The 18723-nt window shown below is 40.5% G+C and overlaps 1 protein-coding gene across 6 annotated transcripts in view; it reads right to left on the bottom strand.

The window, feature by feature from the left end:
- Positions 1–7261: 7261 nt before the first annotated feature.
- LSM14A (LSM14A mRNA processing body assembly factor) overlaps positions 7262–18723 on the bottom strand; it is a 48229-nt gene continuing 36767 nt past the window's right edge. For 3 of the 6 annotated variants that reach the window (XM_023555633.2, XM_010596098.3, XM_003416323.4), the window contains 5 exons: positions 17731–17913; positions 17434–17605; positions 15294–15525; positions 10331–10387; positions 7262–9387 (listed from right to left, as the gene is read on the bottom strand). In XM_023555633.2, the coding sequence (XP_023411401.1) occupies positions 10364–10387; positions 15294–15525; positions 17434–17605; positions 17731–17913 (611 nt within the window). In that variant the 3' untranslated portion in view covers positions 7262–9387; positions 10331–10363. The remainder of the gene's footprint in view (positions 9388–10330; positions 10388–15293; positions 15526–17433; positions 17606–17730; positions 17914–18723) is intronic. The other 3 variants (XM_064274081.1, XM_064274080.1, XM_003416322.4) reach the window with 1 other exon arrangement.

An 18723-nucleotide genomic window follows, 5' to 3' on the forward strand; every position in this document is an offset into this window, starting at 1 on the left:
TTATTCTGAACACAGCAGCCAGAACTGCTTTTTTTTTTTTTAAATAATATTTAATTGTTGATGAAAGTTTACACAGCAAGTTAGGTTCCCATTTAACAATTTCCGCACAAATTGTTCAGTGACATTACTTACATTTATCACAATGAGTCAACATGCTCTTTAATTGTGTTCTGTTTGTTCCCTTTCCAGCACTCTGGTTTTCCTGCCCCCTTATCTTCTCGTCTTTGCTTTTGAGTAGTTGTTGACATTTTGGTTTCATACAGATGGTTTTTAAAGAAAGCACTGATTTTACAAGTAATATCCTTTGTTTTGTCGGCCAGTCTGCTGTTTTGCCAAAAGGCGACCTCAGGGTAGGCTCGGTTCTACGTTTAGAGTCTCAGGCTGATAGTCTAAGGGAGTCCTCTGTTCTCTGCTCTTCCAGTTTGTCTGCAGCCAGAGCTGCTTTTAAAATGCAGGTCAGATTGTCACTCTTCTGCTCAAAACTCTCTAATTGCTTTCCGTCTCAGAATAAATGCCAGTTTTTACAGTGGCCTGCAAGCCTTATGCATTCAGCTCCTCTGTCCCTCCCCACTTACTCTCAGATCTCATGTTCTACTGCCCTCCCGTCACTCACTCGTCATACCAGGTTCACTCCTGCTTCAGGGTCTTTGCAGCTTTAATATCCAATACCTTCTTTGGGTCATTTCCCAAATGTCAGCTTCCCTAACTATTGAAGACTGGAAGCAGCACCCCTACTCCTGCCCACATCACATCCCCCTTCCTAGCCTTTTCTCCATAGCATTTAATCATTGTAACATACTACATATTTTACTGATTTATTCCCTCTCCACCCAGTAGAATACGAGCCCCCGTGATGGCCAGGTTTGTTTTTTTCACTACTTCCCTTGCCACCAGAAGTACAACTATGCCTGGTCTATAGTAGGGGCTCAGTAAGTGTGTGTTGAATAAATGAATGGTTTTCCCTTTCCAAAACAAGATCAACAAAACTAAAAACGAAAGGCTAGGGGTAGGAAGGGATAATAAGATTGTTGGCATGATGGCTGCTAAGCCCTTCTGAGGGATTTAAATTGTGTGTGTCTGTGTGTGTATGACCTGACCTCTTATTATTATTGAAAAATTACTATTTCGGCGGGAGATACTTGTGTACATATATGGGCGTGATATACACACGTTATCTCTTATGGAAGTATTGTTTAAAAGCGATCTAAGTATACTTAATGGGCTGAGAAGTGGAAGGGAAATGAGGAAGCCTGAAAGGTGAAGAGGTAGGCAGGAGCTGGCAGGAAGCAGAATTGGCAGGACTTGGTGATGGATATACTGCTGATGCAGAATTGTCAGAAATGGCAACTGGCAAAGATGTCATGCTTCCTTCCAGGTTTCTGGAACACTCAGGTCAGTAGATGCTGCTGCTCTAGACTGGGATCAGAACACTGGAAAATTAGATTTGGGAGAAGGGAGGAGACCGTGAGTTCTGTTTTGGGAACATTAGTTTGAGAGGGCAGTAGGGCCTTTAAGTACTCTCCTCTCCAAAAACCCCTATGGAGTTGGCTGCTTATACAAGCAAACTCTTTTCGCAATTTCAAGGTATGGCCTTCCCAGCACAACCGTGAAATGACCAATCCCCTTGGCGGACTGCAACACCCTCAATCCTATTGGATGGTTTTACACATTACCTTTCTGACTAGTAAACCAACCAATCCCTGCAAGGTGGGTAAAATAGACCAATCACAGGGTAGACTCTGGCCCAACCAATCAACTTTGGCAGAATTACAAACCCAGGGCCAGAAAGGCCGTATGTAAGAGAAATTAATTGAACTGCAGGTTGCAGTCAGATTTACAGTGGTACTAATTTGCTTAGTTGATTCTTCAACTCTCTGGGTGGAGACATTGACAATGTGGATGGGTGGATGTTCTCAAGGTTGAAGTTCCTCTAGGTGGGAACACAAGAAGCTCAAAAGAAAAATGAGGGAGTTTAGGCTATCTGCAAGATAAATGATGGATCATGGAGTCTACGCAGGCTGGAGATAGAGGTGGGGGAAAGCAAAAGGTGGGTGCTGCTGAACCCAAAGTAGAATGATCCCTGAATTGGACATATATGCGAGGCTAAAAACAGCTAAGGAGTGGTTACGTTGCTGCTGCATTTTTACAAGTCCATTTCTTGAGCAAGCCAGCTGAAAGGTCAAAGTGTGGGAGGTCTAAATATGCGATGTGGAGGTGGCGCAATTAAGGTTAATGGACAAGGTACAGGGTGTGGGCATGGCTTTGGGTGAGAGGCTGAAAGGAAAATGTCATAGGACAAGGAATAGGAGCCATGGTGTGGGATGGTGTGCAGGAGTTAACATAGGCTTGACTGGTCTCTGAAAACGCTGATCCTTGGCTGGCATCCATAACTTGGATTTTGAGTGTCCCAACCATTTCCAGAAGTGGTAAGAGTAGCTCACTGTGCCTAAACTGTACAATGTGGTTTATGCTAAACATCTACTTCACTTCTGGAAGGCTGGAATTTTGGTACACACCAAACAGAAGATACTTATGTAAACAAACAAAAAAACCCAAATCTGTTGCCGTGAAGTTGATTCCGACTCATATCAACCCTACAGCATAGAGAACTGCCCCATCGGGTTTCCAAGGAGTGGCTGGTGGATTCAAACTGCTGCCCTTTTGGTTAGCAGCCGAGCTTTTAACCACTGCGCCATCAGGGCTCCACCTATGTAATCAGCCCCAATAAAAACCCTGGGCACTGAGTCTCTAATAAGCTTCCCCAGTGGGTGTTTCACACATAACATCTCAAGTTATCGCTGCGGGAATTAAATTCATCCTGTGTGATTCCCCTGGGAAAGGACTGGAGAGCTTGTGCCTGGTTTCCTCACGACTTCGCCCCATGCATCTTTTCCTTTTGTCAATTCTGCTTCGTATCCTTTGGCTGTAATACATCCCAGGCATGCGTATGACCACATGCTGAGTCCTCCCAGGAAATCACCAAACTCTGGGGAGACGTGGTGACCACTGACACACATGGGTAAACTAGGCACAAGCCTTCCGGAGGATGGAAGCTGAGAGAAAGGGGAAGCCAGATACCGAGATTTTTCACTATGAGGGGGCAGTAATCAGGTAATCTGATAATCATAACCAGGAGGGTGAAGAGCGTCACATGAGCCTCAATAAAGTAGGCGTTTCTACGGGAGAGGAAGCAAGGACGCTAAGCCCACATTCTGAACAAAGGTTTGCAAGGCAAGAAGTCCTTAAGGGACAGAGGCTAAGCACAAACGAGAGGATTAACCCTGGATCTGCTCTTATGTACATCTATATATGTCCACATCAGGGGCCCTGGTTAAGTGCTCAGCTGCTAACTGAAAGGTTGGCAGTTCAAATCCACCAGCTGCTCTGCAGAAGAAAAGACCTGGCAATTTTGCCCTCTAAAGGTTTCAGCCTAGAAAACCCTATGGGGCAGTTCTCCTGTCCCACAGGGTTGCCGACAGCACACAACATGCCCATATCTATAGTACATCAGGGTGTACTGGTACTTTAGTCACATCACTTGCAGTACCAAACCAGCATGAAGTGGCACCATGGCTGCGCACTGCTATCTTTCTGCATGCTGCAAGTCCTCAGAAGTTACAAGTCCGTGTTCCTCTCATCTGCACTAGCTCTGGCTCCTCTTGGGGTGGAAAGAAACTGCACCAACATTATTTTTAATAGCCAGAAGCTAGGAATCACCCAAATGTCCATAAAAAGAATGGATAAATTGTGGTCTATTCCTACAAGGGAATACTATATTGCAGTGAAAATGAACAGTTCACAGCCAAATCCAACAATATGAATGAATCCCACAATGTTGAGCAAAGAAGTCAGGCACAAAAGAGGATATTGTATAATTCCATTTATATAAAGAACAAAAATAAAGCAAGCTAGTGTGGTTACCCTGGGGGAGGGGGAAACTCCCCTGGGAGCTGTGGGTGGGATTCTGGGGTACTGTTAACATTCTGATTCCTGATCTGGGTGCTAGTTACATAAATGTGCTCGATTTATACAAATTCATCAAGCTGTAAAATTATTTTTCTGTATACATACTTCATGTATAAAATCAAAGAACAATCCTACTCAATACAGTAAGTGAAAAAGCTCATTTCACAGTAGTATGTATATTATGAACCCATTTTTGCCGAAAAGTATCAAAAATGGTTAGCTCTGGGTGGTGGGAATTACATTTTTTTTAACTGTCTTCCACATTGTCTGCATTTTTACAATGCTTTACTTTTACAGTAAAAAAAAACTCAACCTAATTCCATCTTGGAAACGACACCCTACACTGCTCCACATACCCATTTTGGGACAAAGAAATGCTACTGACTACCAGGGAATGGAGCAAGGGATAACCATCACCCAACTGACTCATTAAAAAAAACAAAAATTATAAAACAATACAAATATTTCAGCACAAGCAAAACCCTGAATTGCAACACTGGATTGCAGTGTTGGGATTTGCATTCTCATCAACAATCCGGAGTGAGGCTAGCACAGGGGGCTTATCAGGATTAGGCGGGTAGCAGGATTAGAGGCATATTCCAGGCACCTAGTAAACATACTCCTGCTCTCTGTACTGGGATGAATATAAACCAGTCCCCTGGAATTCATCACAATCTCACTGTGGGCCTAAATTTCTCAGATCCCCTCAGGATTTAGCATTCTGTTTTCTCCCCTCTACTTCCAGACTTTTCTCAAGACTTTCTGGGCCACGAGCTTCTTGCTGGCTGCCCTCAGTGGTCTCTGTGCCCCTACACTATCAGTGATCCTTCAGAAGCCCTGCTGTTGGGTAGAAGACGGGCTTTGGCCTCTCACAGTTGCCTTTTTTTTTTCCAAATAAACTACAACACAGGCATTAGTGTACTTTAAAGCTGTTCTTTAAAATCAACATTAATTATAAACTGGAGTCAGATTCAGGTCTGTTTGGAAATGTCTGAGTTAAACTTGAAAACCTCTTCCGCAGTCAGCCAAATTCATTAGGTCGGAACTGTGCCGAATTTAAGGGCCATCCACCGCTCACAGCTCTGCACGTTAGAGCAGAAGCCACGTCAGATTTGTAGTACTACTACATGCTCTTAGAGCCAGACTCATAAAGGTCTCAAAACCAGAAACTTGCTTATTAACACTGGCTCTGAAAAACAGGGTTAGTCTTTGCATTCTTCCTGAGAATGCTGGGATTGCTCCCAGAGGAGCAGGCCCTGGGACCGGCACTTCCAGCTTCCCACAGGGGCTGGCTGGCACCTTTGCTGCTTGAAGCGACACACTCCCTTACTTTACTTCTCTCACCTGACCAGCTTCTCAGGGACACCTCTTCAGGAAGCTGTCCCTGCGTATCTATCTTAGGAGAGGCCAAGGCAGCCTGCTCGCAGCAAATCCTCGTTCAGTATCCTCAGGTTGCGAGATGAACGGTGCTACTCCCCTAAGTTTCGTTCCAATTCTATTAATACTTGTCATCTTTTAAAACATCATCATAGGTAAGCTGAACAACCTGGTGACACCTGAGCGTCTATAGGAACAGACCACGCACCTTGATTACCTTATACCTTGAGACACTCCCCACCTTCATATTTCAAACCAGTTTAGCTTCGACTAGGGGGCAGGGGGGATCTTTTAACACAGCAAATCCAGACATAGTTAGATCTCCAAAGTGAATTATAGAGCTTAAATAACCCATGTGGAGAAAAGGAGAATTTGCTTCTCAGTACATTCTGTTAACAGAGGGGCCCTGTGGAAAAGTACAATTTTTCTGACGGGCTGATAACCAGTGACAGGGACAAGAGCTATGTAAGAGACAGACACAGAACACAACCATTTCTCCTATATGCTAGGCGGAAAAAAAAAGTTTTAGCATTCAAAGCAGCCTAACCGTGGAGGAAACTTGAGTCTCAACCTTTCTAATCCCCCCCCCCCACATTCTATCCTACAGAAATGGCCCCCTTGCATCATTCCTTTCCCTTCCTACATGTCCCAGTTACACCTCTGGATACTGGACTTGGAAGGATGGGAAAACCCCAAGATAATCCTTACCAAGCCCCTCACATGATGGGTGAGATCGGATGAGCCAGCTCTGACTTTTTACGTCTTTCTAGACCTAGCTGATCAAACCTACCTATGGGCTTATAAAGCAGCCTGCCAGACCATCCCACTCCAGATCTTCAAAATTACCCTCTGGGCATGTAGCCTAGGCATTTATACTTTCAAAAACCGTTTTAAAAACTTGTTTTGTTGGGAATTTATACTTTTGAAATGCTCCTCAGCTGATCCCAATCAAAGATCTGGGAACCGCTGACAAGAACACAGGATGGTCGTTCCTATGAGACACTGGGTTTCTAAAATGTGACAGCACTGCTGGAAGGAAGATCCCTTTACATTTTAAAGGCATTTAACTAGTAAACAGAGTCCCTAGGTGGTGCAACAGTTCAAGTTTGGCTGGTAACCCAAAGGTTGGAGGTCCGAGTCCACCCAGAGGCGCCTTGGAAGAAAGGACTGGAAAGATCTACTTCTGAAAAATCAGCCATTGGAAATTCTGTGGAGCACAGTTCTACTCTGACACACGAGGCCACTGAGTTGGAAATGACTTGACAGCAACTTTTTTTTTTTTTTTCAGGTAGTCAATATTTAAAGTTTTGGGGATGAACACTTACTCTCCACTTGACCAGGAGCTCTGGTGGCACAGTAATTAAAGTGCCCAGCTACTAACCGAAAGGTCGGCAGTTGGAACCCACCAGCTGCTCTGTCCTGTAGGGTCGCTGTAAGTCAGAATCAACTCGACAATAGTGGGTCTGGTCTGTCTTTCTACACGGAGGGACCTGAGTCAGTCTTTCTCAGAAGAGGCTGCACTACCGTGCTCTGGGCTGTCTACATTACCGTGTGGCCTGTTGGTATGTTAAATCCTGAGGGTGGAGGGGGAAATGGTCTAGTGACAGATGAGTTTTGGAGGAGTCACCTTCCCCTCTCTGGGCTCTCTTGCATCTGTCTGCCCACAGGGGGCAGCCTACTTTGGCTGCTCAGCTTGGCCTGGGTCATGGATCTCGACACCCCAGGGTGTTCCACGCTCAGGAGGTGAAGAAAGGGGTTTCTAGCTTATTCTAAACACCCACAACAATAAAGCTTAGAAATAAACTTAGAAGTTTAGTTATTTTAGAGAATATGACCATAGTTTCACTCCTGCATTTTAAAGGTGACTTTCATTAAGTTTCCTTCTATTTTAAGAGACTGCTGTTTAAAGAGAAAGAGCTTTGACGAACGTTTTTTATTGAACAGTTTTATTCTGCCTTAGAATGAAAACTTGCTTTGATAGTGTAAGGTGCACTGCAGGCGTGTCATGCTGCAGTTATTGGGACACCAACACCCCCATCAGTGACCCAAAAGGCTGAGAAAATGCGTGAATTCATATTTTCGGAGCACGTAGAACTGGTATTTACAGTTTTTGTCCTTGAAATTGGCCTGGACATCTCAAACAGTCTATACAGGTATTGCCATAGCACTTGCTTTGATGTTCAGAATACCTCAGAAATGTGTTCAATATCATGATTTGTGGGTCCTCCAAAAGGTTTTGTTGTTAACATGCAAGCAAACAGTACTAAAACAATACTATCTAAACTATGGCTGCCAAATACTGACCTTAATAATGAAACCAAATTACAAAACATGTCCTTATAGAGCTATACAAAAGATATAAAATTAAAATTAAAAATATCAACCATCTTTAAGTATTCCAATTCTTCTTCGGTGCAGTTTTCCACATCTTTATCACTACTATTTTCAGGAGAAAGTTAACAAAAGTCAAAACAGATAAAAATATTTGCATCTTTGGATCCCTTTATTCCATGGCCTTAATAAAAACACAGAAGTGGCCCGATTTTTTTTTTCCGTTATAGCTTGAATATCAAAAAGATTTACTAGTAATTTATAATCAGTAATGAACTCTACACAGAATCACTTGTGGGTCACAGGTCCAACGACCAAGTGTTCTGATGCCTGACAGTTATCAAGATAACAATTTCTAACACTCCAAATCTTGAAATTGAATGGAATGAGTCAAGGGATCATGACAAAATGTTTAACTCCAGGCGTATCAGGAAAAACAAGTTAGTTAATGCCTAGTTTTACTTTCTTAAAAACAGAACAAAATAATTCCCCAAAGAACAAAAAATGGGGGGGGGGTGGGTGGGGCCTTACTTACCTGAAAATACAGCTAAGTACTACGCTCTATCTATGGCTATTTACATTTGTATCTGGAAAATAGCTACTGTTTGGACAAATCCTGTGATATGCCATTTGCTACAAAATGCAGTTCTTAAAATTTGCATGAATAATTTATACTTTTTAGATAATGGAAGAATGTATTAAATCTTCATTTAGGTTCCAAACATTAAAAAAAAAAAAAAAAATCAAAGAATCTTAAGCCTGGAAAGCTAAGGAAAAAAAAAAGACCCACCCATAACTCTGCTCCTCAGCACATCAACTTCTGCAAGGACACAGGCTGTTTGCTGACTTTAAAATGTTTATTCTTTAAAAAATTAGTTGCTTTTTATACAGCTATACAAAGTTCTTAATGTTTCTTTGGCAATGGAATATAATGGAATTTTACAACTATATAAAAAAGTTACCTTTGCCTAAGAAACAGTATTTACTGTGTGTACATAGTTGACTGACAAAATTCTCTACCATCCAGCACCCTAATTAATTGAGCTACCTCAAAAGGGATATTACAGGATTTCCAAAAAAAGGAGAGAGAGAAAGATAAAGATAGACACATACACACCTTCTCAAAACACAGTATCACGGCCCCATTCACAGGCAACTTGCAATAATTGCCGAATTTAGTGATAAGAAAAATCCTCTCAGTGATGAAAAAATACTTGTAAGTCCCACTGAAGTACTGCTTTAGTTTAACTATACATAAGAAATCACTTAACCTTCTGCTATTTCAAATATATTTAATGCTCATTTTTTAAGATGAGCTTTCATCCCCCTCCCCCAAAATAACGGCATTATACAGTAAAACCTGCAAGATCTGGAACCTGTGGAAGGCGGAAACCTGTCAGAGAAGAAAAACGCAAATATTTTCCACTAATAGAGGAAGTGGTAAGACTGTACCCTGCCAAAGGCGGAAAACTTGCGAGACCCAGAAAAACAAGGCAGTCCAGTCAAGTTCCGGCTCTCAAAGGTTTCACTGTTTCTTTGAAATTAAGCAGAAAAACAAAACAAAACAAAACCCAGTGCTGGTGACAAATATACAGCGAATTCACTTCTTCATTCTTCGCAGAGACGGGAACCATTTTCAGGGCTGTGAAGAGCTACAAATTCCCCTAGTTTCAAAGACTTCTTTGTAGACTAGGCGGCAACTTTGTTGTCTTTCTAAAAAAAAAAGAAAAAAAAAGGCTTATGTTCCAAATCATTGCTTTATGAAATTATTTCTATTTTGCTGAAGTATACTTTCAAATACCTTAAATACACCCTCCTTTTACTTTCATGTACAAATTTGTTTCACTGACTTCCACAAAACACTTTTCGTAACCCCCACACCTAGCAGGGTCTCATTATTTGTTAACTGATTTTTTCTGTTAGTAAAGGTTCAATCAGTGGTGTGGTGGGCTGGTCCTGGCAAGCAGCTTTCCCCCAAGGTACAAATGTAACCCACTGTCTTTGGTTGCTCTCCCTAATAAGTTTTTAGAACAATGATAGCATTTAAACTTTCACTTAGTAATCAAACTCATCAAATACAATTAACAACAGACTCTGGAAGAAGCATCGTAAAATCCCCAAGTCTTTGATGTCTTTGCTAAGCAACGAAATATCCAGAGAATAAAATAACACTTCTCTCCAAAATTTCAAGCCAGTGGAAAGCAATTACTTAGAAATCCATTTAAATTAGAAGTTCTGAAAAACAACCAGTTGACTGGACAATTAAAAAACTTAAATGTAACCAATGAGAAAAAGTAATAAAAATCTCAAGGAGCCTCTAGTTCTGTGGTCAGACTAACTGTAAAGTAAAGGCCTGCAGACAGTGCTAGGGCCCAGGTGATGGGCAGGGGATTCAGTCTCTTCAGCCCTAGTTGCTACTACATGCCTGAGTTTATGGCTGATTCTCACTCCAACTGTTAGAAACAGACATTTCCTAGGTTAAAGATGTAATTTTAATTTTATCTGTGTATACAACACCGAACCATTTGTACAACGTCCTTAAACTGGAATGCACTTTGCATGGTGTAAGGTGGTGCAGAAACAATGAGCTGAATATGACCCTCCTCCCCAACCAAAGCCAACCTTCACACTCCCCCATTTATTTATTTATTTTTACCTTTCAGAAAGCAGTATGATCGATCCAGACCTTTTAGGGTCCAAAAGCTGTGGTTTTCTGAAAGGTAAAAAAAAAAAAAAAAAGAGACACAGAAGGCAGGGAAAAAGAGGGAAGGAGAGACAAAGGAAGGGAGGGAAAGAGAGAGAGAAGAGAGGGTCGGAGGGAGGAAAAAAGGGGCAGAAAGGAAGGGGAGGGGAGGGGAGGGAGAGAAGAGGAGGAGAAAATAAAGGAGGGAGAAAAGTACCACATGCTCAGTCATTTTTGGCATCTCATTATCTCCGGACCCCCTCCAAAGAAACAAAGACTCAAATGCAAGGCAATCTGTCTCACCCACCATAGTAGCTTCACCTTCTTGGCAGCAGCAAATAAAACAGGAACTGGCTATACTCTTATCCCCAACCCAACACCCCCCAAAATATGGAAGAAAAAAGCACCAAAGTACTAAACTCACCAAAGGTTCTCTTCTAACATTATTATCCTTAAGGAAAACAGAGACAAAGGTCTAGAGTAAGGTTCTAATTTTGGCTCTACTAGTTTGTATCTAGATAGAGAGTGAACGCCTCAGGGGCCCTAGTTTCTTCATCCACTGATGGAGATGGGGTGGGTGAGGGGTTCTAGTTTGGCTGATTTTTCTAAGACTTCCTAAAAACCTATGATCCTGTCCTTCCCTCATGCTCTCATTAAACAAGCAGGTTTGCTTACCCTCACTCTAAAACTGTAACGGTTCATGCCAATACAGAACAAAAGAACAAAGCCAACCCATTGCCAGAAGGCTACTATAAATGCCCTTGGCACCCATCTCTGGGGAGAAGTGTTAGATGCTGCCTTAAACCCAGTGAGATTTTTGAGGTTAATCTTCGCTCTGTAACAGTGATCACTCACTATTTACAACATTTAAAGGTACCAGATGACAGCATTTGGAAGGTGCAGGCTGCTGAGAAGGTCAGGGCTCTAGTGCCAGATACAAAGGTCACCTAAGTCTGGAATGGACAGTCAAGGGTTAGGCCAGGCCACACTGATGGACCTTTGATCTCACCAAGGGCTGAAGCAGCACATTCTTAATCAACATACTAAGCATTTACTCTGAGCCCATGCTGAGCTAGACAACCTCTACAGTGCATTCTAATTCTGCAATAGATGTGATAGGGGTTTTTATCTCAAGGCTCATGATGATTGAACAGTGTCACATGGCTTCAAAAAAAAGTTGGTATTAATAAGTGCATATACCATACACACAGTGGTTACTCAAAGAAGGTTTGTTGATGAGTATTCAAGGAACAGGAAATAACAGTCTGTTCATACACAGACAACATGATATAGTAAAACCTGGAGAAGAGAACTTAAAGTATAAGGTGGAAATCTGTCAGAAAGAAATGTTCAAATATTTTTCCACTAAAATGAGCCATAGAAAAGTGGTAAGACTGCACCCTGTCAAAGGTTGAAAACTTGAGAGACCTGGAAAAACAAGGCAGTCCTATCAAGTTCTGGCTCTCAGAAGTTTTACTGTAGCTGTTTTTTCAAATATTTGAAAAACTATCATGAAGAATATACAGATCTGTGCATTTATGGGGGTACAATTAAACCAACAGATTGAAGATAGAGAGAAAGAGATTGCTGCTCAAATTGTGTGTGAGTCTGTGAGATCCTAATAGAGGATTCCTATGCTGGGATGGGTACCCTTAGGAAGAGGAAGCTCCCAGACCCTATCAAAGATGCTATAGAAAAGGTTTATGGTTTGGCCAGGTCAGACCTCTCGGGTGCCTTCCACTGCTGAGACTTTAACGATCTTTAAAAGGTATATTTGAGATAAAACTGTACAAACCCTCTTTCCACAAATGTCAGAATGGAGGTCCTGAAAGGTTTGTGATTTGATGGAAGTAGTAACAGCAATGATTACACTAATTCTCACATATAATACAAATGTACTTTTTCTCAAACTAAGCTGACTCAATGTTATAGGAGGTGTCACAGGTTTTTGAAAAGACAGCTAATCTGCCCAAAGAGGAGTAAACAGAGTAAAGGTCTGACAACCAGTCAGTGAGCTACTATGGCAGTTGGTAGGGACATTTCAAAGGAATGAATGTGGTGATGGTGGAAATGGGCCATGATCACGGATGCCCTCACTCTCTGGGAGAAAAGAAGAACGGTCTATCAATGGCCAACACAGATCACTGGGAGGCAGAGCTCAGATGACAGGAAAGATGATAAGGCTGCTCTGCGGAAGGTAGGTTAAATTTAAGTTGCTGGTAGGACACAATACCAGGTGAAGACAGAGAAATGCAGAGCAGATGTGTACAAGCACCAAGCTGAAATATAGATTAGAAGCTATGACTGGACATGCTCACTACAGAGGGTAAAGTGAGGGAAACAGAGAGGGAGAGAAGCTGAGACCAAGGATAAAGGCTTGGTGAGCAATTCTGTATTTGCAGATGGGAAAAATAGAAAAACAAAAGAGAAAAGGAAGGAAAACACCCACCAAAACCCACTGCCATTGAATCGATTCCAACCCACAGTGACCTCATAGGGTTTCCAAGGCTATAAATCTCTACAAAAGCAGACAGCCACACCTTTCTCCCACAGGGCCATTGGTGGTTTTGAACTACCAACCTTTCAGTTAGCAGTTGATTGCTTTAACCACTGTGTCACCAGAGCTCCTTAAGGAAAGCAGTGAGTTTTAAAAAAGAAAGGGTTGAAGTAGAGGGAAATATGCAGTTAGAAATGGTAATGTGAGGTGGGAGCATGTGAACTGGTACATTTCTGGATAGCTGTTTTGCAATATAAGCCAAAATAATGTGTCTTTGATTCTGTAATTCTAATTACAAGCATTTACCGTAAAGAAATTATAAACGGCGATGTACCTGTATGTTAATACCATGCAGTCATTAAAAAATTACGTTGTAACGATTTGCTTAAAAAATTGGATTATGTTAAAGTTGACTTCAATGTATTCTTAATGGCAAAGAGAAATTACTACAGTAATTACGACAACTAGAAAAAAATCATGTCGAAGGATGATATAGAAAATGGTTTGATATATTGTTAAATAGAATAACCATATGAACCCAATTTGGCTTTTTAAAAAAATGCACAAAAAAAAGGGTAATGTTATCTCTATGTGGTGAGACTAGATTTAAAAAATATAGTGAAAGAAAAAGGGGTATTAAAAAATTGATCTACTTATTAATATTACCACACCAACTGTTAGTAACTTGAACATCATCTCTACCCTTAAGCAAAAATGCACGTGGTTTTAATTTTGCTTATCTGGTGTCTTGTTAAAAAAAATTTATTCTTTATTTAATAATTATGTATTCAGTATTAACAACATGCCAGGTACTGTTGTTGATACCAAAAAGCCTAAAGATCCTGCCCTCATGAGCTTATATGCTATGGAGAACACAAGCAACAAGGATACAAAAACACAAGTAATTTTAAGCAGCCTGTTAAGTGGTACTGAAGAAAATGGGAATCAGTGTAGGGAAACAGTAATAGTAGTGCTTGTGCCCTTGTGTGTGTCTGTGTGTGTGATACTGCACAAGTTTAAGAGATAAAGCACAAGCAAGTACGAATGTTTGTGAGAGAGAGCCAACTGGACTATTCCAGGCAGAGGGAAGGGGTGAAAAGGCCCTAAGACAGGAATAAGTCTGGCACTAAACCAGGGCAAGATGGCCTACATGTCTGCAGCAGAACGAAGGAAAAGGGCAGTCCTGCTGGAAGTTGGGACTGGAGCCAGGACTAGAACTCTGACCTGGAGAGACAGGTAGACCACAATGCATCTAGTGGGCTATGTTGTATTAAAAAAAAAAAAATCAGTATCAAGAGTATTAAAAACAACTAGAAAAAAAAAAATACCACCACCACAATTTGGGTGGGTGGTCATCAGCATCAACCACTGCAGAAGAGTTAAGGGCAAATGTCCGTAAAAACGGGACTGAGCAAGAGGCTACTGAGAAGCTCAAGAACAGAAACAGTAACAAGCAAGAGCCATTCTGGGGTTCTTAAGACAGAATCTCCCACTTGGGATGACATTCTGCTAGTCTGAAGTCCTGCAGCTTCATCAGGCCAATGTGGCTGTAGAGCCTGACTAATGACTCGAGGATAATTTTCAGCAGTCTTAACTGTGATTACACAATACCAGAGGGATCCAAACTAACAGGCCACTAACAATGATCCTTCCTGAGGGATCTCGGCAATGGGCAGTTTTAAATCCCAGACAATGAAACTCCTGCTGACAGGTCTGTTTCCAGCTGCCTTCTGCCACCCCCAACAATCTCTTCACCAGGGGATTTCCATCCTTTCCATGATCACAACCCCCTGTGCTCCATCACCAGTGAAATCAATACATTAGAATAGGAACCCTGACTCCTTTAAATAAACAAACTTCAAGACTATGGTGAAACATGGAAACCAGGGGAAATGTAGTGAGTTTTCCATAAAACGAAATTAAAAGCACTGAGTGAGGAACCTCCTTGTGAGGTTCACAACTCAGTACCATCACTTGCTAGTTGTGTGACCTTGAACAAGTACTGAGTGTCTCTATGCCTATTTTCCTTATTTGTTAATGCAGACAATAACATGACCTGCCTTAGAGTTGAAATGAGGCTTAAATGAGTTAATGTGGAAAACATTTAGAACGATGCCTGGCAACAGCTGAACACTATGTAAATGTTAGCTGCTATTAAATGTAAAGACTTGCCTTCCATTCTAGGACTATGTCCTTCCTACTCTTTTGGTTTTAAAGGGAAAAAAAAAAAAAAGACTCATTAGGCAAGAAGTTACTTCTCCTTAAAATTATAAAAACATCCCAATCAGGTATATCTCCCACTAAAAAGTCAAAATGGAAGTTACTCAAATTTCCTTTAAAAAAAAAAAAACAAACCCAAAACCTAAAATAGATAAAAGTAAAAAAAATTTTGAGTTTCATAAAACTGCATGCTAATCCCAAAGCACAGAGCATACTTACCCTATATTCAAAGTCTGCAAACTCTCTGCCCCCACGACCTCCTCTGAATCCACCACGAAACCCTCGAGGGGTAGTGAAGGTACCACCTCTGCCACCACCACGCCCTCTGCCACCACGGAAGCCAAGACCTCCTCTGCTTCGGTAGCCCCCACGGCCACGATTTGGACGAAGTGGGATTCCAAACGTTTCCGCATTTAATCTTCTTTCTTCAGCCCATGTTGGTCTCCGTTCTCTATAACAAGAACAAAAGACCTTCAAAACAACATTCCTCAGCAAAAACAAGTAGAACTCTTGAAATACTTTAGCAATAAATTTAACCAGGGAGGTGAAAGACTTGTACAATGAAAACTATAAAACACTGCTGCTGAAAGAAATTAAACAAGACTTAAATAAATGCAGACATCTCATATTCACAGACTGAAAAACGTTAATATTGTTAAGATGTCAATACTACTCAAAGCCATTTACAGATATAATGTAATCGAAATCCTAACAGCCTTTTGTTGCAGAAATGGAGAAGTCTATCCTCAAACTCATGGAAATTGAAGGGGTCCCAAATAGCCAAACGATCTTGAAAAAGAAGAACAAAGTAGGAAGGCTCACACATCCCGATTTCAAAACATACAATAATGCTATAGTAACAAAAACTGTGGTATTGTTGTAAGAATAGACATATAGACCAACAGAATAGAATTGGAAGTTCAGAAATAAACACATGCATTTATGGACAATTGACTTTTGAAAAGGGTGACAAGTCAATTCAACGGGGAAAGAGTATTTTTGTCAATAAATGGTGCTGAGACAAATGCATCTCCACATGCAAAAGAAAAAAGCTGAACCAATACCACATATGAAAATTAATTCAAAAATGGAACAATGACATAAAATCATAAAACTCTTAGGAGAAAACAAGAATAAATCTTTAAGACCTTGCTTTTGACAACAGATTCTTAGACATGACATCAAAAGTACAAGCAGCAAAAGAAAAAAATAGATAAACTGAAGCTTGTCTAAATGAAAAATTTTTATCAAGAAAGTGAAGAGACAACAGAATGGGTGAAAATATTTGGGAACCATATACCTTGTAAGGGTTTAATATCCGGAACATATAAAAAACTCCTACAATTCAACAACAAAAAGACTAATAATCCAATTAAAAAATGGGCAAAGGAAAAAAAAATGTGAAAAGGATTTGAACAGACATTTCTCCAAAGATGATATACCAGTGATTGATAAGCATGTGACAGATGCTCACTGTCATTAGGGAAATGAAAATCCAAACCATAGTAAGATACCACCTTGCATCCACTAGGATGGCTATTATTAGAAAGATGGAAAATAACAAGTGTTGGCGAGGATATGGAGAAATTGCAACTCTCATGCATTGGTGGTGGGAAAGCAAAATGGTGCAGCTACTGTGGAATAGTCTGGCAGTGCCTTAAAAAAAGTTAAACATAGAATTACTATATGATCCAGCAATTCCACTTCTAGAAATTGAAAGCGGGAACACAAATAGATACTTCAACACCAAGGTTCGCTGCAGTACTATTCACATAACTAAAAGGTGGAAACAGCCTATGCATCTAACAACTGATAGAATCATCTCCTGTCAACCATGTTTAAACTGAAGCAGACAACTGTCACCAGGTGGCACCAAACTGCAGCCAGGACAAGGACAATCTGGACTGGGCAGCAGAACTTCTGGACTGCTGAGCTTGCTATGCTGGGTTCTCTCATTAAATTTGACTATTTTCTGGACCCACAATTACTGCAATATGGCAGAACCTGACTCTGTCAGCAAAATCATGGTAATAGTAGTAGCATTTTTCGTCCTGGCTCTAACTGAACTACAACACAGAGGGGTAAAGGAAAAGGTCTGTCTCAAATATTAGGTGAATGCTTCTGTTTTCATTACTGATTTTTCAAATGTGAATGCACCCTTAAACAAAAGTATATGGTTATTTCTTCTTCTCAAGGAAGAATATTTTAAAGTTATTTATTATTTTCTTTTAGCAAAATAAAACATTAAAAATTGTGGTCCTTAGGTATTTTTGAACATTCATTAAACCTTGTGAATTTATCAGAAATCATTTTACACTTCAACATCGTAAGAGCATATGAGCAACTTAAAAGACTGTACCTATTATCATCACAAGAAATATTATCGAAAAAGGATTTAGTTTTGTCGTAATAGCAGTTAGGTCCAAGTGGATCTTCTTCATCAGCATTTCCTTCACTATTTTGGGTATCGACGCCTGAGTCTCCTTTATCTTCACCATTTACAGGCTTCTCCTGCTTCTCGAGTTTATCTTCTAATGGAAAACAAGCACGCATCATTAACATCAAGACTTGGACTAAACAAAACTAAACACCTAACCAGGAAAATAATTCACTGGCCAAAAAAGACGATTTTCTGAGGAGAAAAACCAAACCTTACCTTTTAATTTAAGTTTATTATGAAACTCTCTGTCAATTTCTTCCTTGTTAAATTGTGCATTTGCACTTTCAAAGTCAAAGTCTTTCTCGAATTTCATTGGCCCATCTCGCCGAATACCAAATCTTCCCCTGCCACCTCGATGACCCCCACGTCCTCTTCTTGGAGCTGAAGGAGCACCTGGAACTAAGGTTATAAAGAATATAGACAAAAGATTCCCGATACGTAATAGCTAGTTCAAGACAGAAGTTACTATTGTGGTCTTTATATTTAAGTGATCATCAACAGAAACACTTCAAAAACTCTATACACGTAACTACATTTGTATTTTTATTTAAAATAAGAAATTAAATTTTACTAATATTTAATATATAGACTGAAAATATAAAAAAAACCATTGCCGTTGAGTTGATTCCAATTCATAGTGACCCTATAGTACAGAGTACAACTGTCCCATAGTTTCCAAGGAATGCCTGGTGGATTCAAACCACCAACCTTTCGGTTAGCAGCCACAGCTCTTAACCACTACACCACTAGGGTTTCCAGACTGAGAATAGTACACAAAAAATTTATGAACATTTACACATATAGTGTCCACTCATAAATAGGCTATTGATAGAGTATGCAAATGAACAAGCTTAGAGGTTTCTGTACTAAATAAATGTATGCTCCTTGAGGGTAGACACTTTTTTCTCCTTCTGCAATATCCCTAATACCCACAAAGTGCCTGGCACAAAGTAAGTTTTCAAAATTTAGGAAGCCTTTTATGGGGAAAAAAAAAAAAAAAATCACAGGAACAAAAATTTATAGTAAGAAAAATAAGTGAACTCTATAAGCACAAAATGCAAAGTAGCTGGTGTTATTTCCATTAAATGTCACAAATAAAACGATAGACAAGAAGCACCAGGTTTCACTGACTCCAAACACTTTCTGCTTCACCTTTACTGTATCCCCTTATATGTTCCATGTCATTTGAGTCTTCCTGTACCTCTTTTC

Source organism: Loxodonta africana, chromosome 21 (assembly GCF_030014295.1).
Source record: "Loxodonta africana isolate mLoxAfr1 chromosome 21, mLoxAfr1.hap2, whole genome shotgun sequence".
Taxonomy (NCBI): Eukaryota; Metazoa; Chordata; class Mammalia; order Proboscidea; family Elephantidae; genus Loxodonta; species Loxodonta africana.